The sequence below is a fragment of the Lemur catta genome, chromosome 10 (genome assembly GCF_020740605.2).
Source record: "Lemur catta isolate mLemCat1 chromosome 10, mLemCat1.pri, whole genome shotgun sequence".
NCBI classification, from domain to species: Eukaryota; Metazoa; Chordata; class Mammalia; order Primates; family Lemuridae; genus Lemur; species Lemur catta.
In genome coordinates this window covers 11,431,227-11,458,926 of record NC_059137.1, presented here as the reverse complement: position 1 = coordinate 11,458,926, position 27,700 = coordinate 11,431,227, and the positions used below count along the sequence as shown (strand labels likewise).

The 27,700-nt window shown below is 36.6% G+C and overlaps 1 protein-coding gene across 7 annotated transcripts in view; it reads right to left on the bottom strand.

Annotated features, from left to right (window-relative positions):
* Nucleotides 1-27,700, bottom strand: part of LOC123646284 (spermatid perinuclear RNA binding protein) — a 130,639-nt gene that overhangs the window by 27,608 nt on the left and 75,331 nt on the right. For all 7 annotated transcript variants that reach the window (XR_006737855.1, XR_006737857.1, XR_006737856.1 and 4 more), the window contains exons 6-13: nucleotides 23,063-23,154; nucleotides 22,464-22,559; nucleotides 20,818-20,929; nucleotides 20,068-20,165; nucleotides 19,763-19,874; nucleotides 8,975-9,067; nucleotides 8,348-8,547; nucleotides 1,464-1,622 (exon numbers count right to left, since the gene is read on the bottom strand). Coding sequence is in view for 4 of the 7 variants with exons in the window: in XM_045563080.1 (XP_045419036.1) it covers nucleotides 1,464-1,622; nucleotides 8,348-8,547; nucleotides 8,975-9,067; nucleotides 19,763-19,874; nucleotides 20,068-20,165; nucleotides 20,818-20,929; nucleotides 22,464-22,559; nucleotides 23,063-23,154 (962 nt within the window). In the remaining 3 variants the exon portion in view is untranslated. The remainder of the gene's footprint in view (nucleotides 1-1,463; nucleotides 1,623-8,347; nucleotides 8,548-8,974; nucleotides 9,068-19,762; nucleotides 19,875-20,067; nucleotides 20,166-20,817; nucleotides 20,930-22,463; nucleotides 22,560-23,062; nucleotides 23,155-27,700) is intronic.

Below are 27,700 nucleotides of genomic sequence, written 5' to 3'. Positions count from 1 at the left end.
GCTCCACAACATCACATGAAGAGTGAAACGTGGCTTTCTCAGGCTTCAGTCCCCATCACTTCTCTTCATACTAACCCACCTGGCACTTCTCAAACATTTACTTGCACAACTCCATGTCATCATACCTCTTCTTTGTCCAGCCCAGAATGCTTTCTTTCCACCTCTTTTCCACATGGCAAAACTCACCATCTAAAACTTTGCTAACCTTTACTCCCTTTGATTTTACATGGCTGTGTGAGCGTGTATATAAGTCTCACAATCACTTCTTCGAGATTTGACATTATCATATTTATTTTGCAATTGCAGTGCTTATCACATTTCATTATCATTCATTACAAACATGTCTTTTTACCCTTCTAACCTGGTAGCAACTTCAGGCTCTAGACACAATTTCTGCAGTACCTGACACTAAGCAGGCATTAAACGGGGTCTATGGACTGAAAAAAACTAGTCCATTAGTCCTTAATAAACACCTATTCTTACAAATGACAAACTAAAATCTTTTTCTACTTTCTGTTTTGGGGTCTCACTCTGTTGTCCAGGCAATGGCGTTGTCATAGCTCATTGTAACCTCAAATTCCTAGGGCTCAAGAGATCCTCTTGCCTCAGCCTCCTGAGTAGCTGGGACTACAGGTGCATGCCACCATGCCTGGCTAATTTTTTTATTTTTTGTAGTGATGGTGTCTCACTATATTGCTCAGGCTGGTCTTGAATTCCTGGCCTCAGCCTCCCAAGGTACTAGGAGTCTAAGCATGAGCCACCACGCCCAGCCAACAAACTAAAACCCTTTTTTAATGTAAGCTCTTCTGTTACTTAAAAGCCAATTTTCTTTATACAAAATGCAGTAAACAAGGGTTCTGTTAATTCCCCAATGTGCTGTATAATACTCAGTACTTGGATTTTGTTCCATTCTGTTATCTGTGGTGATAAGCTCACAGTCTGAGGTACACACTGGGTCAGGCTATGCCTTCCTTCAGGGCTGGACCAACTAAATGATGATCCAATGCTCCCTACAGCTTAGCACAAACTTCAAATAACCCCAAATTTCCTCCATTAGATCTTTTAGGTTTTTGCCCTTCAGTTATTGTTGATACTCTTGATACATTATAGTTGTGAAATAATGGAAGCAGCTTCCAAGGCCAGTAATAGGGAAATGCTGTAATAGTTAAATTAGGATATATTCATGTATTGGGCGGTGTACAGTTATGTTTACAGGTGTTTTTAGAATCAAGTGGAAAAAAAATCAAGATGTAAAACTGCATGAAAATGTGACTATCTCCATAAAAATATTCATTTAAAAAAAGCTGGTTAAAAATAAACCAAAAAATTAATATCTGCCTCTGGAATCTACAGGTTTGTATATGCTTTTGATTTTCTTATTTATACTTTTCCACATCTTTCACATTTCCTACAATGCATATATATGACTGTTTTCTAAGAAAAAGATATATATATAAGTATACCTCTAAGGTACTGGAGGTTTCAGTTGTAGAATTTCCAGTATTATTGCTTGAGTTTGAAGACACTGTTTCATTTTTGCTTTCATTATCTGATTTCTCATCGGAACTCATACATTCAATATCTGCATCAAAGCCTGTTGGGTATCCCATTGCTTGCAATACCTGTACAAATTACATTAAGATGCAATTTTATTCACACATCAGAAACCAGAGATTAGATGAAATATTAAGCATAAAAATTTCAAATTCGTAACATTTGGATCCATAAAACACCTTGCAAGAAGAGTAAGATGGTGCTAAATCTGTAAGTCCTTGGTTAAATAAGCTATACCTACCAGGGTAACATTATGGAAAAATGGGGAAAACCTCCTCAGAGCAATTAGATTTAAATAAGGGATAAAAGAAATACAAATCTGAGGCTACTCCTAGTTCATTTAATTTGGAGGTGGGAGGTAGAGAAAATAAACAACATAGCCAGGTTCAACCAATTGGATGAGGGGGAAAGTCAAAAACCACACTATAAAAGTAAATTAGATTAGAAAGAAAAAAACCTGAAGATCTAATCCTATATTTCTCCTCTGGCCCTCCATTTTTCAATCTATAAAACAGGAAGACTGGATTAGTTGACTTCTAAGTTCTATAACTCAATCCATTAGGAGAAATTGGCCCAGAAAAGGAATCAACAAATATTTTTACCTTTAAATCAATTTGCCTATCAATTACAAACATCTAAATCTTTCTACTTACTTACTATGCTTTCAATGTAAACCATAATAAAGACTTAAATGATTCAGTCTCTGGGTAATATTATTCCCTGTACTAAGTGAGCTAAGAACAATTTTAGTCTTGTATTTCTATCCCTCCCTCTCGAGGCCTGATAATTTTAGGGCTACCTCCAATGTTCAAACTTCTTATGTTTCCATTTGATGCCAAGGATGTCTCAAACTTTTTTGAAATAAAACTTTCAGAACACGTATGTGTGTGTGCAAAAGCATGCTCACATGCATATGCACACATATATGCCTTTGATTACCTCCCTCTGGGTTATAATGTTTTTTAAATGTTTACAAAAGAATATGTTCGCTAGCATTTTTATAAGCCTCTTTGAAAATAGGTTGATCTTGCTTTGTCAGTTACTAAAGGTTTATATCAGAGGATGTCCCTGCATCCTTTAGGTTCCTAAAGATTCCTGCATTTGTTTCAGCTTTTAGCTGTTTTAAGTTGCTAGAGTGTAAAAGCAAAATCATATTTCCTTAGAATACCAATTGTACTTAGTAGGTGTCTCAAAAAACTGTTACAGTGGCCACATGAATGAGAAGCCAGCCTGTATAGACAATGACATCTTGTATAAAGGACTCTCCCAATATAAATAAAAGTGTTACTCTAAACAAAAAAATGGGCTTACATAGAACTCTGTACCAAGAGAACTTGAAATTAATTCACTGAATTCATACGGAGAACTTGGCATTCATCATGAATAAATTTCTTGTATTTACTTGGGAGTAAAGCCAAGAACCCTTTTTTAACATCTTAAGTTCTTAAAAGTACTCAGGTAGTACATTACACTAAGGACATTAACATTATTTGGTTATATCCTCATCAATATTTTATAGAGAAAACACCTCTCCACTGTCTGAGTCCTGCAAACATGCTCTCCCTGAGAAATCTCCTCTCAGAGAATAGCCATCAGTCTAGAATTAACACTAACTTACGTAGGCTGTAAGTCAAAAGCCAATGCATCACAAATATATTTGTTTATTCCAATAAAAACTAAACATATTCAGCTTTTCCCAACTTAACATAGACAATTAAAATAGTCTAATGTAAATTAACACCATTTCTCTCTACTCTTTTCTCACATAGCAAATTCATTTATTTACTTATTACAGCAATATATTTCAATACATTTACAAATAGTTTATATAACTGATGGATTAGATCTCAAAGGATACAGTGTCCATTTGCAATACAGTATAATTAAACAAAAAATTTCAAATTAAGTCATTTTTCTATGAACACAAATTCTAAGAGCATATACTAGCATATGCTACAGAACGAAAGTCAAAAAAGTAAAGAGTTCTCAGACCTTTGGAATCAATAAATACTCTCTTCTTGACCAAACTCTAGACCGGATACCCTGAGCCACTTTTTCAACTAGTCCTTAAGAACCCGGTTGTAGCAAGAATCATGCTAAATTTCTTTAGCCAGAATCTTCCACCCTCAATATCTAATCATCCTTGATATCTCATCAAGTTTCCTGATTCCCCTTGTCCCCCAGGTGATGTCTGATTACCCTGGCCTGCCTTCAGCAAGAATCCCTATGTCCGCTTAAGCTAGAAATCCTTCACCCCTGATGTCTCCTCTTAGTAATTTTCCATCCACTGACCCTCCCTGTTCCTTGGCTATAAATCTCCACTTGTCCACTTTGAATTCAGAATTGAGCCCAGTTTACACTGATGTCTCTTTTACCCTATTGCAATAGTTCCTGAGTAAAATCTGTTTTGCTACTTCAACAACTACCGAGCTTTGATTTTCTTTGATAGAACCAAAGTTTATTTGGAATCAATTACTAAAGCCCAAAAATCAGCATACCAAAGAAAAGTGAGTTTCAAGTGCCTGGCAAATAAATTTAAACGTAAAAAACACATCAAGTGAGCTAAAAAAATCACAAGATTATTGATAGAAACAAGTTGGCGGGGAAATCAGCTGTGTGTAACTATGTACCCTTCTTCCTAGAAGGGGGCTGAGATTCAGAAAGGTTGAGATTGAGCAAGATGATACCCCCAAAGACTAGAGGCCAAGAGTGAAAAGAAAACACATGGCACTCTACACCATGGCTCTCTACTCAAAAGAAAGTAACATTCATGGGTTCTACATGATAGAGATCTGATTTCATCAGATTTCTGATGGCTCCAAGAACCTCTCCAAAGAGGCTTCATTTCTTATCCTTGTCTAGCTGATCTTTTCCCACAATGACTAAAGTTCTTTTCATGGAATATGGCGAATTATGTCCCTAAAGGTGTCCTTTGTGAGTGGCTGCCAGGATTAAAGAAGTAGAAGAGGAAAGGGAAGACTGGCCACTAATTTCCAGTACTTTATGGTGTTTGCTGCTGGGCAGCAAGGCCAGGATCACACGGAAGGAACTAATTTCTTCCTGTTTTGTTTTGATTTGATTTGCTGGTGTGATTTGTCTTAACAGGTACAAACCCCCTACCAACTTATTGAGTAAGAACTGCAAGGATTTTTATCTAGTGGGACCTACTTTCATAAACACGTGTTAGACGTAAAATTTTCTCTCAAACTCACTTATAAACAGAACCTACAACATGTATAATCTTTATGGATGGCAATTTGGCAATATATGTCTGGCATATAATAAAAATACCAGTACATTTGTTAATGATTTAATGCATTATTCAAATGTGCTTCTTTTTGACCTAATAATTCCACCTCTAGAATGTATCTTCGGGGATAATCAAACAAGTTAAAAAAATATGCAAAGCAATAAAACGGAGGCATCTAAATCTAAAACTATTAGTTACATTATGATAGTTTGATAATAATGAAATATTAGGCCATCACTAAAAATTAGAGCAGTCTTTGTATTAACTATAAAAAATTCATAATATATTTTTAGATTAAGAAAGCATGATCCTATTTTAAGTATATATACTTTTATACACATTATATAGGACAGGCCACCATTCCTTACCCAAACCCTTGGCACCAGGTTGTTTTGAGAATGCATAATTTTTCATTTTTGAAAGCAAATATAATACATATACCACATATTTTCCAAATCCCCAGTGGGTTCTCATGTTTGTGCAAAGAAACATATAAAATATTCACACTAAATGGAATAATAAAGACTAAAAATAGCCATTAATTCAGGTCAGGTTTTGCCACCCAGTGAATCTGCATCAAACTTAGGGAAATTTTTTTTCATTTTTAGTACTTTTTGGAGTTTGGAATTGCAAGCAGGAAAAAAAAAAAAAAAAGGCTTGAAATATATAAACCAAAATGTTTATGGTTATTATTTCCAGTTGTTAGAATCAGGGATTTCTTCCCCCTCATTTTCTAAACTGTTTATAATGAACACACATTACAATATTTATAATAAGAAAAAGAAGTCAAGGTCAGGCACGATGATGCCACCAGGCTTTGGAAGGCTGAGGTGGGAGGATTGCTTGAGGTCGTAAGTTTGAGACCAGCCTAGACAACATAGCAAGATCTCATCTCTACAAAAAATTAAAAAATTAGCCAGGCATGGTGGCATGCATCTATAGTCCTCGCTACTTGGGAGGCTGAGGCAGGAGGATCACCTGAGCCCAGGAGTTTGAGGCTGCAGTGAGCTATGATTTTGCCACTGTACTCTAGCCTGGGTGACAGAGAAAGGGAGGGAGGGAGAGAGAAAGGGAGGGAAAGAAAGAAAAGAAAGAAAGGAAGCAGAGGGGAAGGAAAGGGAAAGAGAAGAGAAGGGAGGGAAGGGAAGGAGGAGAGGGGAGGGAAGGGAGGGAGGGAGGGGAGGGAAGGGAAGGGAGGGAAGGGAAGGGAGGGGAGGGAGGGGGGGAGGGGAGGGAAGGGGGAGGGAGGGAGGGGAGGGAAGGGGGAGGGAGGGAGGGGAGGGGGAGGGAGGGAGGGGAGGGGGAGGGAGGGAGGGAAGGGAAGGGAGGGAGGGAGGGAGGGGAGGGGAGGGAAGGGAAGGGAAGGGAGGGAGGGAGGGGAGGGGAGGGAAGGGAGGGAGGGGAGGGGAGGGAAGGCAGGCAGGCAGGCAGGCCACAAGTTAACTTTTAGAAAATTAGACACATAAAAAAAATTCTGTAAAGACCTGAAGTAGAAAACCGTCTGAACACAGAAAGCAAATTCTGGAATACAGCTACCCAGTCATAAACCTGAGGCAGTGGAGTCCCAGAAAGACTGCAGGCCACTTCTGACTAATAGCTAGTAATAGGCCTTCATACCATATAGCTGATTAGAAACTTTAAGCCAAATAAAGTACCTAAGCAAATTTTCAAACCTTCAGAACTGGTTTACTCCAAACTTCATTTATTCTACCTGGGAGGATCAAAAGTCTGGTTTATCCCATTTTCAACAAAGGCAAATCTCAACTGTTCACAAATTTCAGATTTACTAGTTAACTGCACATTCTACCCAAACTGCCATTCAAGGCAAATAAAGATATGAAGACCATGTACCTCCACACAAGTCACAAGAAGCTGTTAACACTTTCCATAGATCCAATGATGTTCAAATTATAACTGATATCTACATTCCAGATTTCTGTCAACGAGTTTAATCCCAAATTTACAGCCCCTCCATGTTTACCAAAAGCTTAATTGAACAAAAAAAAATATTCAGAATTAAAGACAAAAGCATACCCAAAGTTCCATTATAAAAATATATCACTGCATCAAATGAGAACAGATAGTATCCAAATCTTGTCACGTACTGAAATTCACCACACTATTTACTCTCCCAAATTTTATTGAATTGCAATTTGCCAGGAAACCACTAGAGTATGGTAAAGGTTATTATAAGAAACAACCCACAAAAACATAACGCTGCATCACGGATGCCTTTAAAGGATATCACGGATATTCCTTTTTGTGAAGATCTACCACAGCAGAAATGCCCACCTGATCTTTATTCAAAAACTGTGACTCTCACAATCAACTGCTCTTATGTCATAGATAGTAAAGTACATATTTCACAAGGTTTTTGTGTGAGTTGCTACAGAACTCAACTCTAAATTTGTGACTCCTTCTTAGTGTACACTGTTATTAAACTATTTTTAGCCTTACTCTTGGATTTACTTTTCCATCATTCTTTGTTTTCTTTTGCTACCTCATTTAAACTCATATTCTTTCATCATACTTCAGACACCCTTTTTGTAAGCAAGGCAGAATATAAATAATACAGTGTTTGATTTTTTACAGCTTGGTTACTATATTTCTGTATGCATTGCAATCACTATCTGATGTTTATATACTCGTTTTATAATCTGTCTCCTCATCCTAACCACACTAGAATGTAAGCTCCATAAGTCGGTGACTTTGTTTCATTCACTGTTATATCCCCGGTATCTAGGATGGTGTTTGTATCTATGTTAACAATGCTTGCAAAACGGAATGACCATGAAAACAGAACAGTTACATCTCATACCAATCTGTTACATAACAGAATTTTTCTTAAGTGAAAACTGACCTTCAGTCTACATGATCTTTGATGTTTTGGCATTAATCTGCCAGAAGTCAAGTGTACTTATAAAGAGATTTCCATTATTTGGAAATTTTCTACAAACCTAAATGAATGATCGGTCCAATCCTGGACATTATTCCCTATGAAAATATTCTAAAATAAAGAAGAAGCACCATGTACAAAGATTCTGATCAAATTTATTTATGACAGAAAAAATCTGGAAACAGCAAAATATCTAATAGGAAAATGTTTAAACAAATAATAGTATACATCCATATCAAGTTAATCATACAGCCCTTAAAATTTATGAAGATTTTATTTTAATAACAAGGAATAACACAAGTGCGATATTAATGAAAAAATCAGAGAATAAAATTACACATACACTGTGAGCCCAACTTAAAAAAAGAAACAAAACAGAAAATGATAGAAATAAACCAAAATACTATATATGTTAATGGTCTTTGCCTCAGAAATATTCAATTGACATATTTTTTTTTCTGTTTTTCTAAATTTTACATAATAAACACATTTTATACAAAAAGAGTAATTCTGGTATTCACAGGTGATAAAACTCTATATATTATCATTAAAATCTTGAAAAAAATTGTTAATTTACTATAGGATAATAAGCACATTATTTGGAACATAAAATAACAAAGCACTGCTAAGTGAAATAAACACCGTACCTTCACTGCTACATGAAGTTTTGCTGTTTTCTTGGATGGTCCTGAGGCTTCATATGTTGTGCCATCCACATCTACAGACATTGTGAAGACCGGGGCATGGACAGGGCCAGACTGAGATAAGAGCTTATACTGAAGCCCGGGCCTGATCTGATTTAGCCTCATGAGTGCATTCATAAGGTCTATTGCCTTACTATCCAGGACTGTTAAAGAAAGAGGAATGAGATCAGAAATTAAACAGAAAGCCATTTTGCTTTAATCTATGCATTTGTAGATTCCTACTGACCACTATAAATTCACCAGGTTTCTTAAAAATGAGAATTTCAAAACACACCAATTAACTTTATGTTGTAAGTAATTTGGAAAATTACTTATTATGCTATTAATAACATCACTGTAAAAACAGCATGCATTACTGTATCTATACATTAATTCTCATTTGTCAATAATAATGTATCCTAAGCAATGAAGCTTGGAAATACAAAAAAGTAACTCAATTATCAACTTCTCAGCTAAGATCTATTCTTATAACTGTAATTGAAATCAATCAAATTCTTCATTTTTTGTTTTCATATCTGAGGCTATAAATCCTTTCTAATTCACATCTATAAGAATACAGATTTTGCACACTTTTCCTTAAGTTTCGTTTCATCTTCTTATTGGGGTCTTTATCATCCCCTAATCCATCTTCAAATGGCCTCTTTAAAGCTGAAGACCCAGCACCTAAAAACAATTGAGAGATTCTTTATTAGTCAAAATAATGATCTTACTTACTCTACCACATATCTAATATGTTCAGGTAGGACAATCTTAGGAATCCCAACAAGGCCCATATAACTTTTCACTGATCAATTAAATTGCCATATTTATAATCTAGAAAAGCAAAATTTTAAAAAGCAAATCTTCTTGAAATAATTTAATATTATCACTTTTTATATATACTTATTTCCCATTTATTCATATATAGACACAAATATCTATGCATATATACTATATATATATACTATGGTCTGAATATTTGTGTCTTCCCAAAATTCATACATTGAAACTTTTTTTTTTTTTTTTTGAGACAGAGTCACACTCTGTTGCCCGGCTAGAGTACAGTGGCATCATCACAGCTCACTGTAACCTCTAACTCCTGGGCTCAGGTGATCCTCCTGCCTCAGCCTCCCGAGTAGCTGGAACTACAGGTGTGTGCCACAATGCCCAGCTAATTTTTTTTATCTTTGGTAGAGATGGGTCTTGCTCTTGCTCAGGCTGGTCTCGAACTCCAGAGCCCAAGTGATCCTCCCACCGCAGTCTCCCAGAGTGCTAGGATTACAAGCTTATGTTGAAACTTAATCCCAGTGCAGTGGCATTAAGAAATAGGGCATCTAGGGGGTGATTAGGTCTTCAGGGTGGAGTCCTTATAAATTTCTGCCCTTATAAAAGAGGACTAAGAGAATTAGTTTGTCTCTTCCGCCATGTAAGGAAACACAGCAGGTTCCATCTATGAGGAATGAGCCCTCACCAGACACCAAATCTGCTGAAACCTTGATTTTGGACTTCCCAGCTTCCAGAACTATGAGCAATAAATTTCTGTTGCTTATTACACCCAGTCTAAGGTATTCTGTTATAGTAACCCTAACAGGCTACGGTAGCATATATTCAGATCTATTATATGCATGAACAGGAAAAGCCTAGAAAGCTATATAGCAAAATATTAAAAATAGTCACCAGTATTTTTACTTACATCATCTCAAACATTTCTAAAATTTAACATTTATACTTGTACAAACTTTAAAAGTTCACGTGTTAAATCTTATGCTTTCAGAAATCTGATTACCAAGCTATAAAATATTCTTCTGCCTCTTCAAATCCTATTCAAGATCTTATTTACAGTTTACCTCCTCCACAAACCCTTTATCTCATATTAACTTTCTGAAAGAGTTTCTATGGTATCAGAAATATAAAGTACCATAGTTTTACATTATTGACCATTTCAGATATTCTTATGTGTCCTTAGCATTCTTTGAAGATCAAAGATATTTTATCCTTGCCTTGTATCTTAGAAACTACTTTAAGACAAGACTTAGAAACAACATAATTGGCGTGGAGCAAAAACTAACTGAACTGATATTAATCAATTTCTTGGATAAAGTAGCCAGTTAGTAACATTGTCAAGCGATGTTTGTCCAAGTACTTATAAGAAAACTCTGTGTCTTCGACTTAAAAGTTGGTTGTTAGGTTCTTCCTAAGGAAAGTTATGTTCAAGATACTCGTGCCACCAGATTCCCAGATACTTCTAGTGAAAGCTTTTAGTAAGAATGATGAGACTAACTATGTATCCTCTGATCAAGATTTATTGTCCCTGGGGGTAAACACTGACTTCAGCGTTTACTTGGGTCAGTATTTACCACTCAGGTCAATCAATCTTGATGTTCTCTTCAACAGAAGGCAATCTCTGCTTAGTATTGTATTTCATTTGCATTACATAAAACTACAAGTGTGCCAGTCTCCCAGAACACAGTCTTTAAAAGTTAAAAACAAACTGTATCTATTCAACCACTCTTCTGCTCATTAAGTTACATAAAAAGCAGCTCCCTGATTGCCTGCAAATCACAAACTGGCATAAATACAACACAGAATCTATTCTCTAAATCTGTGGTCCCCAACCCCTGAGCCGAGGACCGGTAGCAGTCCGTGGCCCGTTAGGAACCAAGCCACACAGAAGGTGAGCAGCAGGCCAGCAAGCGAAGCTTCATCTGTATTTACAACCTCTCCCCATTGCTCACATCACCACATAAGCTCCGCCTCCTGTCTGATCAGCAGTGGCATTAGATTCTCACAGGAGTGCAGCCTACTGTAAATTGTGCATGCAGGGGATCTAGGTTGTGTGCTCCTTATGAGAATCTAATGCCTGATGATCTGAGGTGGAGCTGAGGTGATGATACTAGTGCTGGGGAGCAGCTACAGATACAGATTATCATTATCAGACAGGTTTGACTGCACAATAAATGTAATGTACTTGAATCATCCCAAAACCATCCCCCTCCACCAGTCCATGGAAAAATTGTCTTCCATGAAACCAGTCCCTGGTGCCAAAAAGGTTAGGGACCACTGCTCTAAATCTTCCAGGTATGTAAGTATCACTCCATGGATTAAACTTCATTCTACCATTCTAGCCATTGGAAAAGGGCTGTAAAATCTGGGGCTAATAATAGTAATCTGCAAAAAAAAAAATCACAAAAAACAATGTAAAGTAAGTAAGTACTTTTCAACCTTTATAATATCTAGTAATGAGAAGTAATCATAACTGAGGCAACAATTTTTCGAAATAATTATTTTAGTGCTTACCGTAGGCCTAGCACTATTCTTAACAGCCTACATGTATTAACTTATTTAATCCTCATAAGCACCCTGTGAAGCCAGTACCTTAATCATCTCCATTATCAATTCATTCAACAACAAATATTAATTGAGCATTTACTATGTGCAGGACAATTTTAGGTGCTAAGCATATAATCGGGAACAAAATGATCTCCCTGTACTCAAAGAGCTTATACATAGTGGTGGAGACTAATTACAACATGTCCTGTGGTAGTGAGTGCGATGGAGAACAGTAAGAGAGGCCTAAGGAGGAGGAACTGTTGCTCTAAGTGGTTCTCATAAGAAAGGTATCACTGATAAAGAGACTTTTTGATGAAGACCTGAGACAGTAAAAGAGTGAACCATTCAGCCATATGGAGAAATGTTCCAGGAAGAGAAAACAGCAAATATAAAGACCTTAAGGTGGGAACATGCTAAGAAACAATATGAAGGCCTGAGTGGTTGGAGTGGCATCAACAAGGAGCAGGTGGGAGCAGAAGATGAGGAGAGCCAGGTATGTAAGGCAGTAGTTCTCAATTCTAGCTGCCATTAATTGACAAACTATCAAGATTCCACTTCCAGTATGAGAGACTAAGTAGATTTTAAAAAAATAGAATAAATAGATTTAAAAATATATAGAATAAATATCTGTTCCTGGACAATGAAGAATTATGGAATCAAGATCTGAGAGGTAAAGGAAATCCTGCATTGGAAGCCATACTTCCCCCAGGGGCATCTTCCAAATCCAAAAGAGGTCACCAATAACTGAACAGAGGAATTGCAATAGGCTCCCAAGTCTCAGGGGTCCAAAACTCAAGTTCAAGTACCACCAGGAAGAGAAAGCCTAGCAAATCCCCCACACTCTGGGTTGGACCTCTGAAATGTCATATGCTTGAAACAAGATAAAATGGAAATGCTTTGAACCTCACAGAAGACTGAAGCCGATCTTCAAATCATCTTAATCCCTAACTGCATTAAAATGATCTACGATTACCAATTCCATCAGCCATCTCCCAGAAACAAATATAAATCCTCTCTGGAAGAAGATATCACTACTCTAGGCTTTTTCACTTAAAAACTCTAGTATTGATAATAACCGGGCAAATGAGAAGACAAGATACTGTGATCAAAAATCAAGAGAAAGAGTAGACAACAGAAACAGACCCAAAAAGGACCCAGATGATGGGGCTTTCAAAAACAAGCTTTATTATAAAAGAGTCAAAGAGCCAAAGTTCTATAAATAAAAAATACAATACAATTGAAAAACCAGCAGATCTGCAAAGGAAAATGACAAATCTATACTACAGAGGAATTGACAGAACTCTCAGTAATTAATAACAAGCAAACAAAAAATATACAGTATAAGTATATAAGATCTGAACAAAATAATAAACAAATGGGACCTGATGTGAAAAGAATATGATCACCAACTGCAGAAAACATACACTTTTTCAGAGAAAAAAAAATTCATGTATTGGCCCATAAAATAATTCTCAACAAATATCAAAGGATAGAAATCATACAATGCATGTTCTCAGATGACAGAAGAATAAGTGAGAACTCAAAAACAAAACAATTAACTAGAAAATCCTCATCTGTCTGGAAATTAAGCAATGACATCTAAATGGCCCATGGGTCAAAGAACTAGTAATAAAGGAAAATACGCCGGGCGCGGTGGCTCACGCCTGTAATCCTAGCACTCTGGGAGGCCGAGGCGGGTGGATCGCTCAAGGTCAGGGGTTCGAGACCAGCCTGAGCAAAGAGCGAGACCCCGTCTCTACTAAAAAAATAGAAAGAAATTATCTGGCCAACTAAAATATATATAGCAAAAATTAGCCGGGCATGGTGGCACATGCCTGTAGTCCCAGCTACCCGGGAGGCTGAGGCAGTAGGATCGCTTAAGCCCAGGAGTTTGAGGTTGCTGTGAGCTAGGCTGACGCCACGGCACTCACTCTAGCCCGGGCAACAAAGTGAGACTCTGTCTCAAAAAAAAATAAATAAATAAAAAAAAAATAAAGGAAAATAAAAAATAGTTTTAACTAAATGATAATACTAATGTAAAAGAATGTAATGTACATAAATCTGTGCTTAAAGAGAAATTTATCATCTTTATAGTATATATGATAAAATACAAGCCTAAAAAATCAAGAATATATTCATCCATTTCATAAAGTTAAAAAAAAGAGCAGCAAATTAAACCCAAAGAAAGCAGCAAGGAAGAAAAACTAAAGAACAGAGATCAATGAAATACAATATAAATATACAACGAAATTTTTTTTTTTTGAGACAGGGTCTTGCCCTACTGTCCAGACTGGAGTACAGTGGCGCGATCATAGGTCAATGTAGCCTCCAACTCCCAGGCTCAAGTAATCCTCCTGGCTCAGCCTCCAGAGTAGCTGGGACTACAGGCATGCATCACCATTCCTGGCTAATTTTTTTTTTAATTTTTTGCAGAGATGGGGTCTCACTGTGTTGCCCAGGCTGGTCTCAAACTCTTGAGCTTAAGGGATCCACCCACTTTGGTCTCCCAAACTCCTGGGATTACAGGCATGAGCAACCATCCCCAACCCAAAAGCTGATTTTTTAGGAAAGACTAACAAAACTGATAAACCCCTAGGCGAGAGCAATTAGCAAACAAAAGATAGTACAAAATGTATAAAAGAGGACATTACTGCAAACAATAAAAAAGGATCTTATGAAATTACTTTATCCAAAATATTTTTAAATTTAAGTGAAATGGACAAATTCCTAGAAAAACACAACTTACCAAAACTGTCATAAGAAAATGGCAATCTTATGTCTACTTAGGAAATGAGATCCATAATTAAAAACTTTCCCAGAAAGAAAACTACATGCTCAATGATTTCACTGATGAATTCTTCCAAACAATTAAGGAAAAAATAACATCAATTTTACACAAACTCTTTAAAAGAACAAAAAAAGGAACACTTCTTAACTCACTTGATGAAACTAGCATAACCTTGAAACCAAAACTTAACAAAACATCACAACATAGGAAATTCACTGGCCAATCTAACAAACAAAAACCTGTGTTTCTGTGAATTGCTCAGAAAAACCTACAAATGATTATTCATACTAGCTTCATTTGTAACAGCCCAAACTGGAAACAAACAAAATGTCCTACAATAGGTGAAAAGTTAAACAAACTCTGGCTCATCCATACACCATGGAATATTACTGAACAATAAAAAGGAACAAACTATTGACCCATGCAACAACTTGGATGGACCCCCAACAGCATTATGCTAAGTGGGGGGGGGGAGGGAATCTCCAAAGGTCACATGTTGTATAATTCCATTTCTGTAAAATCCTTAAAATAATTAAATTACAGAGGAGAAAACTTAGTGGTTTCAGGGCTGTGGGATGGTTGAGGGGGAGAGAAGTGGGTATAATAGAATAAGATGAGGGTGATCTTTGTGGGGATAGAATAATTCTGTATCCTGATTGCAGTAGTGTTTGCAGAAATCTACCCATGATAAAATTGTGTAAAGTTTATACACACATTGTATTACTGCCAATTTCCTGGTTTTGATATTGTACTATAGTTACATAAAAGGCAGTCATCAGGAGAAACTGGGTGCAGGGTACACAGGACCTCTCCATACCATCTTTGAAACTACCTGTGAATCTGTAAGTGTTTTAAGATAAAAATTAAGAGGGGAAAAAGAATTGCTTCTTTGTTGAGAACAGACTCAGAGACAAGGACAGAAGCAGAAAGGCCAGGTAGAAAGTGACTGCAACCAGGTAAGAGATGGCGGCAGCTGAAGCAAGAATGTTAGCAGTGAGGAAGTTAAAGAAACAGCTGAATTTTACACATACTGTAAATGTAAACAGACAACATTTACTGATGGTTTGGATAGAGAGAGGTAAATGAAAGAGAGGACGCAAGACCAACTGGAAGGATTCTGGCCTGAGCATGTAGAGAGTTTCTAATAACTGGGATAGGGATAATTACAGAAAGAAAAGAGTAGAAGCAGAGTGAGGACAGGAGTTTGGATTTAGACATCTTAAGTTTGAGATGCCTATTAGGCATCCATGTGGACATACTGAGGAGGTATTTTGATATCTGGGTCTGAGTTCAAGGGCTGGTAGTCTGGGGTGGAAGTAAAAGTTTGGGACAATCTTCAGTATACAAAAGGTATTTCAAGACAACAAACTAAATGAGATCCCGTGAAGAGTCAATGTCAGTAAAGAGAAAAAGGTCTGAGGGATGAACCCTGGGACACTTTAACATTTAGCAGTCAGGAAGATGATGAATAACAAACAAAAACAACTGAAGAGACAGCAGTAGAGAAGAACCAAGAGACAGTGATGACCTGGAAGTCAAATAAAAAGTAGTATTTCATGTGAGAAAAAGTGGCGATATCAAATGCTGTTGAGGATACAAGGCAACAGGAACTTTCCTGCACTGCTGATGGGGGTGTAAATTGGTACACATAACAATTTACTGGCCTTCAGTAACTCCTAGACATGTACCTCAGGGGACATGTATAAGAATGCTCATGGCAATACCGTGAGTGGTCATGAAAAACTGAAGAACCTAAATGTCCTTCAAAAGTAGAATAAGTTATAGTATATTCATAACAGACACTATGTAACTATTGAAATGAACAAACCAGAGCTGTATACAGCAACATGAATTAATCCCAAACAATGCTAGACAGAAAGAAGCTAGTGACAAAAGATTAAACTCAGTTCAATTCCATTTCTAGAAAGTTCCAAGCAAAATCAAATTATTTAGGAAAGCATACACAGGTTGAAAAGCTAAAAAGAAAATCTAGGAAATTATTATCAAAAAGTCAGTATTTCATGAGGCAGGAAGGTCATGGGAATGGATAAATGAATGGCTTCTGAGGAGCTAACAAAGTTCTGTTTCTCAACCATGGTGGTGATTATGTGGATTTTTTAAATAATTAGTTTTTAAACTATATATTTTTTATACTAAATATGTAAGAAAAAAGTATTCATCTATGCCAAATGTGGCCGATATCTTGGCTAAGATGAGGACTGAAAACTGACCACTGAACACAGTAACGTGAAGGTCACAAGAGATACCTAGGGAGAGTGGTGAGGAAGAAAGTCTGATTATAACAAGTTCAAAGAGAACAGAAAGTGAGGAAAGGAGAAAGAAGAAAAAGGCCACTCTTTTTAAAAGTAATGCTTATAAAGGGAAGCAAAGAAACAGCACTCTGTTGGGGGAGCTATAGGATCTAGGGAGAGTTTGCTTCAGTTTTGTCTTTCAGATGGGAGATATTACATCAGGTTTTTATGCTGATGAAAATGACTTAGTAGACAGGGAAGAACTGATGCTGGTGAGAGAAGAGATAATTGCTGGAATAATGTCCATTGGTAGGCAAGAAGAAATGTGATGTAGTGCGGTGGTCCCCAATCTTGGGACCGGTTTCGGGGAAGAGTTTTTCCATGGACGGAGAGGGGGTGAAGGGGGTGCAGCATTGCTGCCTCTGCTCCACCTCAGATTATCAGGTGTTGGATTCTCATGTAGAGTGCGCAACCTGGATCCCTCACATGTGCAGTTTGCTGTAAGATTCGCCCTCCTATGAGGGTCTGATGCCACCACTGATCTGATGGGGGACTGGGCTTGGGCAGTGATGTGAGTGATGGGGAGGGAAAAGCAAAGCATATAAGTAGATACAGTGAGGCTGGTAGACAGAGTGGTAAAAACATTACTATTTATCTGAGAAAATAGAAGCAAACAAGGTCATCAGATGAGAATAAGGTGGTAGAGTAGGAGATACAAGAAGATGTGGAATAGTTGTCTAGGAAAACTAGAGAAGTATTAAACTTATAGGAGGATTGCCAGACAACACAAATCCCTGATAAGTTAGTGTCATAGACTTACAAGGGGAATAGTCAAGACAGCTGTATGTTTTCTTCCCCAGCCATGTTCAGCAACCTGGGATCAGCACAGAGTTGATAGAGAGAGAGATTTCAACCCGTTAGAATTTTGCCAGAAACAGAGAATGGAGGAAGTGAAGGCAGGGAGTGATCATAATGATGGACCACAGGCAAAGTAAAGACAGAACTGAGAATATGAGAACAATGGGGGACCAAAGAAGGGCCAACACAATAAATGGTGCAGTCCAAGAATTGGAATGAGGGTACTAAACAGTGATGACAAGAGGAGATTGGAAAGTGGGATTCTTGAAAACATGACTGGGGAAAGGATATGGGTACAGTTATTAATGAAGACAAGATGTAGGGTGTATTCATAAACTCAGTAACTAAGCTAAGGTAGAAGACAAAATATTTATGGGAGAAGTAGTCAAGGAATTAAGACATCAGAGTTTTGGAAAAATTCATCTGAATGCCTACTGAAAACACCAAGAATTATAGGAACAAAGTTTAAGTGTGAACATCGGGAAGCTAAGTGCTAACAGCATGAAAGCATGAGGGAGATCACGTTATATACAGCCAAGGCACAAAATGGTAAGGTAACTTGCCCAGGTCACGTGGCTAGTAACTGATATGTCTAGAACACTGGCAGTCTGGTTCTACTTTATGCTATCAATTGAAAACTAGCAGTTCTCATACTATCGAGAAAGATCTTAAAGTTAAAAATAAAACCTAAATAAATGTGTATCTGCTATTATATGACTATCTGAAGGAAAAAATACAAAATTAAAAGAGTGACTATGAACTCAGTGTTTGAAATAAAATTTTCCGTTACCAAACGTAAGAATTTATATACATTTGAAATTTTTATTCAATCATTAAATTCACAGGCAATGCTTAATGTCACATGGATATATGAATTCCTTTCAATAATTGCTTTACCACTGAGTGAACATGCTCTGGAAAAAAATAGCTTTCATGCCACAAATTTTATTGAGCACTACTTTATAATAATGAAAGGGCAGAATCTGGAGTATTCCTTCCCCTGAGGAGTTTACAGTGTGACGCAGTGATTCTCAAACTAAAAACCACTTTACACTCTTAAAAAGTTATTGAGGACCCAAAGAGCTTTGCTTTGTGGGTAATATCAATCAATATTTAGCATATTACAAATTAAAACAAAATTTTTCAAACACAAGAATATACAAGAAAACAGTCCACTAGTCATCAAAGCAATGATGTCATCACATGTCATATGTAGCCTCTGGAAAATTGTTCACTCATAAAACTAAAAGTGGAAAGGGTCGGGCATGGTAGCTCACACCTGTGAATCCTAGCATTCTGGCATTCTGCTGTCTAAATAAATAGACTGGGCAACTGTACTATTTTTGTTATATAAAATTTATAAGTAGAATAATTTCAATTGTTGGAGGTGGGCTACATCCCAGGTAAAGAATATCTGGTATTAAATATCCCACCTTCTGATATAACAGGAGAGGAAGGGGATGGGGGGAAACAAAATGCTTTTTGTGGCATAGTAAGAAAAGTAAGTGGATTCACGTTTAAGCATCCATTGTATCCTAAGCACTAAGGCATTAACCTAACAATAGCCAATAAAGAAAGAAAGAGGGTAATTTCCCTACTGAGAGATACGAACTAATTGCTCAAGGCCTAAAATTAGTAACTAGTAGAGCTATGATTAGAACCCAGGTCACACTGACTCCAAAATCTACACTGCTTCTGCTGAACCTCTGAGTTGAGACAGGCTTGTACAAATGAAAGGTGGTCCTGAATTTTCCAATATGTTTTTCTCTTCCTTTACATTTTTGCTCTTTTTTTCTCAGTTACATAACATTTCCAAGCATGAGAAAGATCATCAAACTGATTAGTGGTGGTGATAATGTCTCCTCCTCACACCAGGGGTTCTCACAGTACGATCTCTTAAGTCTTTGCAGTAATGGGATCTGGCCAACATACCCAAATGAGTTGGTCACTAATAAAAGTAAATGACAGCAAACTGATGTCACTAATGGTAACAAATGAGAAGAAAGTAAGGAAGAAAAGCAATAAACTTTCTCATACATGACTTGGATAAACAATTACTGAGTTCCCCTAGCAATAAAAAGAGATGCATCCCATGACTATCTCCACCACTGTCGACCCCCAACCCTCATTAAAAAAAACTTACACACTCACCTTCTTTATCAGAAACTGACCAGGAATACTTCTGAAAAGGCTTACTAGACGGAAGGGGGTCCATCTCCAGCACTTTATAAATCTGGCCAAAAGCTGACAGTCTGAGTGCATGCTGAAGAACAAAACATTATATTTAATCAAATTCAATAACTATTCATAAAGCTCTTAGGACACCTAACTAAAAAGACATTCATTAAATGCTGATATTAAGACAACAGAAGGCCCTAACAACATGCAAGAAAAAAGTGGTAAAACAGAAAATAAGGTTAAGAAAATAAATCATGGTGATATACTCAGTCTTATACCTGTGCACTGTGGGTAATATCTTCTTTTTGCTGGATGGTCATATAGCTCAGAGCATCTGTTGGGTCTCGCTCACAAGGATCGTGAAGACCAGGACCCCCTTTGGCAAAGGCAAAACACAAAACTATCATTTAGAACTGAGTTTAGAATTCAGTAAACTAACACAAAAGAGAGAGAACAAAAAGAAAAATAACTGAGGAACTAAGTTAAAAGTCTGATCAATTAAGTGAAGTAAAAAGGACACTCTCATTTTCAATGTTAGCACTTACACGTCCTTATTTCATACTGGAAGTGACTTATATATCTAAGATCAAAATTGGGTCTTACTCTGAGAATTCAGAAATAGCATGATGAATCATCCCAAATCTTAAAGGGGATTACATATAGATAATAAAAACAAATTTAATTTTTTCAAATTTAAAACCAGACTACAAACAGAATGAACTTCATACATTTTAACCAAACATCTGCAATTTCAAATTCAGAGTTCAAGGTAAAGCAGAGTTCATGGCAGACACAATATCTTATTAGTACTATTTATGTTAGCACACATAAAATACAAATTATAATTACTGAAAAAGAGTTTCATAGCACTTTTCCAACACTGAAACATTCTAGTTGCTAAAATTCAAGCAAAATAACTCCTATGCGTCATTTTCCTGTGCAGAGGACAGATTTAGTATATATTTAGAAAAATAAAATAAAATGAGATTTTACTGATTCTTCTGCCTCCAGAGCTAAGAAACCCTTACCAGGAAGTAGTATTCCAGACGCCAAACACTCCATTACTCTTCTCAAGGCCTCCCCAGCGCCCAAAGGTCTATTACAAGTACCTATAGACTTTTCACATATAAGTTCTAGTGGCTAGAAAATATTAAATTACAAATTAGTACACGCACCAAATGTTAAAAGGATTCCAGTTAAATGTGAACTAACATTTCTATCTAACAAGGGAGGCCAAAAAGTGAAAGTCAATTTCAGATTTAGGGCCCTCTTAACTTTTCCCCCATGATTATCAACTTCCACCCAGGCAAGAGTTTTTTGGGATTTGTCTTTTGGTTTTTTCTTCTTTTCTTTTCCTTTCCTGTCCAGCCTCAGAAAGACAAAGTTCTTAAATTGAGCATTTTTGAGATAATATTTTCAAAGGACATTTTTGCAACAAACACTTTATTTTCACTTACCCAGAAAAGATCACTAAAGAAACTATAGTCATCTAATTCATTTAACAAAGACCTTACAAGCCTTCATATAAGTTAGTAATAGCTAATAACTAGACAATGTACAAATCCACCCCACCTATCTCCCACTTAACTTAGAAAGCACTCAAACCACAAATATCTCAATATAAGAATAAGACTTTATTTCAGACAGCCTGCCCCAAGTATTTAATACTACAATCAGAATAAACGAAGGACCAAATCTTCATATTCAATAAACTAAAAATTCATACTATATCAAAGTAATAATTGCTAGATTCATTTATAAAATGACCCTTCACAGCTTTGTTTAAATTGTTTTATAAGGCTCTTAAGTTGTAGTCTCAATTCAGTCAGGCATGATTATTTCCTGATTAAGTCAATTTTACAATATATTGTAAATTATGTCCATAACTGCATCAAGTATACTGTTTGCCTGACCTTAATTACTAACATGAATTTATCTCTAAGTGTCTCCACTCGAAGAGAAAGTTACAGAAGGTACAGGATTCATATATTGATTGGCCTATAGGGTAATTTCCACTGTAACGGAAGGAGATAACTGAAAGAGAAACAGGTCACCCAAGGAGGCTTCTGTGGACAGCAGATGAATAGTTAAGTGAACAACCACCAATGCAGAGTCAAGTACAGGAAGACACTCACTTCTAAAAGGTATAACAAAAACCTTTTGTCAGAAAAAAAAAAAAAAACCCTAAGGTTCTGTAACATGAATATGATGAGACAGAAGGGACAGATTATATGCATAAAGGAAGAATCTGTAGTAGCTCTTGCCTGTAATCCTAGCCCTTTGGGAGCCGAGGCAGGAGGATTGCTTGAGGCCAGGAGTTCAAGACCAGCCTGAGCAACATAGCAAGATCCTGTCACTACAATAAATTTAAAAAATTAGCTCTGTGTGGTGGTGCATGCCTGTAGTCCTAGCTACTCAGGAGGCTGAGCCCAGGAGTTTGAGGCTGCAGTGAGCTAAGATAGCACTACCACACTCTAGCCTAGGGGCAAAAGAGCAAGACCCTATCTCAAAAAAAAATCCATACAAAAACATGCTTAATTCTTTTTTCCAGGGCAAAAATAGATAATATATGCCTTGCCAAACTCAGAAGATAGCCATTTTACAGTAACACTTCATTTCTATAGGATTTCCTATGCTATAGCTTCTGAATTTGCTCTTAGCCATAAGTACTTACCCATCCTTTTAATGGTGCCCATGTGGGGACTCTGTTGCACAAATCTCGCAGAATGCGGAGGACAATTACACATGATTTTAATCCATTTGCCCTTGCCTAAAACAAACAAAATTATTCTAATATCCCTGTTGAAATTCATTCTTCATTTTAAGCACACTGATCATGGACAGGTTCAAGTGAATAGTAATTAGCAAATTCATCAGTTGTCAAGCAAAAAAAAAAAATCAAGTTATCAAAGTACCAAAATTGTGGTTTAGAAAGGCAGCTTTTTAAAATAAAAGGAGCATAATATTAAAATTCCTTTTGTAGCCCCATGGCAACCCCATTCCAGGAAACTATCTTAACTTCAGTTTTTCTCACCCATGTTCGTATATTATAAGCAATCATTTGAAATTCAGAATACTAAACCAAAAAAATTACATGATTATAAAACATCAATAAACATAGAAGCTATATTAGGAAATTTACCTAAATTAACTCATCCCTATGAGACAGAAAGCACCCTCATTTTACATAGTACACAAAAACCATTAAATGGCAGGTGTTCCAAATGACACTTACACAAGGCTATAATAATAAGATAACAACAAAGAGCCAACCTGAAACCATTTGGCATGTCGAAGAGACGCCAAGGCATTTAGGCATTTCTGCCTGTCCAATAAGTCCGGAGGATCTTTCATCGAAACATTTTCTAATGATAAAATGGGATAAAGAGAGACAGATACAATTTGACCAAGGGGTTCCTGTCAAATTACCAAACAATAAAAAAACTTAAAATAGCAGCATCTGAGTGAACTCCCAGAAAATTTCATGATTTGACTTTGTTACTTTTTTTTAAAAACTATGTGCACTATCATTATTTAAGTAAACAGTCATTAGAGCAGTTCTGTGTACAAATACAAAGAATCGTAAAGGAATTCATTCAGTAAACAAATCAATGATCACTGCTGCTTACAATCTGGGATCTGACTAAGCACATTTAACATTACAGGGCACAAAATAAGTACACAGCACTTTTTCCGGTGGCAGGGTGCAAAGAGGGGAAATCTGTGACCAAAAGCAATAACAACTTTTTTATAGAAGAAATTTTGATCATTGATCAGCTTTTAAGGAAAATTGGAGCAATCTTTTGTACTAATCAATTCGAGATAGATATATATATATAATCAATTTGAGAATACACTGAGTATGGCAATTTTTTTTTTCAACAAAATAAGTGCTAATGTTAATAGAAACTTTACCCCATGAATGAGAAGTCAAGTGTGAAGTTCTCTTTATTTTCTAAACCAAAATTATTAGAACTACAAATATAATGTACATTGAAATATATTTCAAGTTTAAATACCCTTGTTTTATAAAAGTAGCAAAGAATACTATCTAATTATGGCTATTCAGCTTGCCTTAACATTTTAAAGTTGCGTTAGATGGCCCAAAGTAGCAAAATTAAAAATTCAAACGTGATTAATAACAAATATCCATATTTGAGATGTCACATGATACTAAATCCAAGTTTAGACAGCCAAATTTATCTCCTCTAAGCTGCTGGGATGTGAGTTTTTAAATTTTTTGAAGACTTGGTACATTATTTAAATGCATACAACATGCAAATGTTTCTTGGGGAATAATATTTAGTCTAACTGAATTAAGTCAGATTCACTATTCTTTTTATTAAGAACTCTCTTAAATGTCAGCAAGTCCAGCAACACTTTTTTCCCAGTATTATCATGATAGTAATAGACTTGGTAATGTGTTTGTGTGGGCCAGGTGACACAATATAAGTATTTTTAAGTGGATGACAAGAGCACTGATACTTTTTGGTTTCTTCAGTTATCAAAGGACTCTATTACGGCAAATTCAATGTTTGCTCTAATTGATGAAATGTCATTAACTAAAACTGAAGACATATTGTCCAAAAGAAAACAAAACTATTAAAGGATGATTTAAGGTTCTCTTTACTGGCTACAATACTATAAACACTGAAGTGCTACATGCTTATTTTCTGACCAGGTAAGCTCTACAGCAGGTATTTGCATTGTTTCCCATTAATCCCTGCTAACAAAATCACAACACGGGGTCTTATTACCCCCTTTTACTCATAAAATGGGGAGGCTCAAAAAGGACTATTAACCTGGACTTATATATAAGCATAAACAAATATACTATGGGTATTCACTAGCTTCTGGACTTGCCCAATTTTGTCTTTACAGTGATGCAAAATATACAACTAATCTGTTTTAATGTTTTAATGTCAAAACACTTAACTGTGGTCAATACAAGCATCTGTGCTATGGTCATGTACCAGATATAAAAAAACTACCGTAAATGAATTAGAATCTCTTAAAAATCAGAGAAGAGAAAGATTGACTGCTAAGTAATATAATCAAAATAAAAGCTATGGTCGATGTTTATTTTTTAAGACTTCAATTTTTAAATTAACAGTAAGGCAAGCTAAGTTTTATTCTATCATCTTACCATCTTAAGGATGTCAGGAAGAGGGAGACAATGGAAGAGGGAAGTGAGGCAGAGGAAGTTTGGATAGGAAAAAACACGGCAAGCCAAAATTCTTTTTGTACTCTCTAACACTTTCTTCCAAGGATCATAGCTTGTAAATAACATCTTACTATGATTGTGACACAGACATTTTTAATGGGGGACAATGACAAAAATAATTTGATAAACTCTTTCATCCCAAAGACAGATTATAACCACAAACTCTTATAATAAAAAAAAAATTGAGACATCAGCTTGCTACACAGTCAACATTTGAAGACAATAGACTCTACTAAAAAAAGATGAAAGGGACAGGCACTGAACAGAAGACTTGCACTGGATTCTCTTTTACATCACCATCAGAATGGCCATGTTACTTTATGCTCTGACAGAAAGTCAAAAGATCCAAAATGTTTCAATATTCACAAGGTAGGAATATTGAATTCACCTCATTTTATCTTCTTCAAAGTTTTCTATATTAAAACAACATAAATTCATATGGCAGTACAGTGCTACTTATAAGCCCAGCTTGCTTATTTCCTTAATATAATTGATAATATACAGTTTTATATTACATTTTCATTCATTAAAAAAATAACTTCATTTACTGTATCAATGACAGAACTGCTGCTTGGAAAACACTGCTACTTCTGGTAGCAGAAACTCAAATTTAATATTTCTAAAGTTTAATGTACGTGTTTCAATTTCATGGAGAAGCAAAGCTTTTCTGATTTTAAAAAAAGAGACATTTTGGAGGTCTTTTTTTTTTTTTTTTTTTTTGAGACAGATCTCGCTTTGTTGCCCAGGCTAGAGTGCCATGGCATCATCATAGCTCACTGCAACCTCCAACTCCTGGGCTCAAGCTATCCTCCTGCCTCAGCAACCCCACCCCACTCCCGTACCTGGGACCACAGGCGTGCAGAACCACGCCAGGTTAATCTTTCTATTTTTTGTAGAGATGGGGGCTCACTGTCACTCAGGCTGGTCTGGCACTCCCGGCCTCAAAGAAATCCTTCCACTTCGGCCTCCCAGAGTGCTAGGATTACTGGTGTGAGCTACCACACCCAGCCTTCTTGGAGTTCTTAATTAGAAACAACAGAACTGTAAGCCATTTCATTTTCTCCTACAGTGATCAGTGAAACATAAAAGCATGGAGGCAGGGGTAGGAGATAAGGGTGACAAAAATGGCAAAAGCAAAGAAAAATAGCTTTTTTCAATTTTATTACTGGCATCAGGGCATGAAGATACATACAGCATTCTGAACAATGGAAGCACTGGAAAGAAGTCTACTATGATTAACCATGTTTATTTGGTTAGAGGTTAGATCAGTGACCAAATCAGACCATACTGCATGAAATGTTGGTCAGTTTCTCTCAATGCTTTACATGCAAGCTAACTCTCTGACACTGTTAACAAAAAGACTAGCTTGAAGATAGGGCCAACAGAAAGCCAAAACATGGCTGTGTTAAATAGGAGTTACATGTCTGGAACCTGGGCTCTTCAAAGGTAAAATAATTAAGCTCAGTATCATGAGGGGCTCCTTGATAACCTAGACATGAAGATGAGCCACTGAGTTCATTCTGACAGAATTTTCTAGTTAGCCTGGGAATATCCTGGCACCCCCCTCCTCTCTCAATTCCTTCAAGCTTTCTGGAGAATAGATATTATGCCCCAAGCTACTGTCCATGCAAATATCAGGACACAATAATATGGACAGGTAAATACAGCAATAAGGTAGAATAGGAAGAGCACTGTTCTCCTAATTTATGTTAGTAATGTCACTCAGGATGACTCTCTTCAGTGGCAGATGGCCACTGGAAAGACAATGGCTAAAAGTTTTCTCTGGAGAGTATAGATCTAGCAGCTGGGAAAGACAGGAAAATAAAGCCCACATCATCATTATAATCCCAGTTGTGATCACTGGACTGTAAGAATCTACTGCCTTGACCCAACAAGACACATGCTAGTGAACTTCTGCCAAGAACAGTCACAAGTTGACACTGGCACCAATGTGAAAAGGGACTTTTGGCAACTTCTCTGTGAATCCCTGAAAATCCACCCCAGTACTAAGGAGAGAGGTTTGTCTTAATCTAAGTCACAAGAATCTCTATAGTTTCCCTAGCCACCTGGTTTCAAATTACAAATACAATAAACAATGTCACCCCCTCAACAGCAAATATACTTCTAATTTAAAATCACAAGCACCAAAAGAAGCTGAGACTCTGTGTGATGCTCAAAATGACTAGATCAGCTAAACCACTCATGCACTAATCCCAGACAGTAACAGAAGAGTGGACTGCAAACTGGACTTAGAGTCAGAAGACCTGAGTAAAATGTGAGACTTTCCTAGACAATATGCTGACTACGTAAATTCATTTAACAGATTTATGGGGGGGGTTCTGATTGTCTACTATGTATTAGGTATCATTCTAGGGTGCTAAGGATAAAAGATAAGGAAAAAGATACCCCTTCAATGAATCATAAGCTATAAAATACACTAGCTTTTTATTATTAGCACTGTATAAATACAGTATATTGATTCCAGTACTACAGTGGGTATGTAAGAGTTTAACTGTGTTTAGGTTCAGTTCTTCAGACCTATCATGCACACATTATTTTCACTGTGAACTGAAGGCAGTTTGAGTAGGTGGGTTTGTGCTATGAATCTTTAATAAGCTGAGTGACTACTACTATTTACTTTGTGCTAGTTACTGTACTAGTCACATTACATAAATTCTCTCATTTAA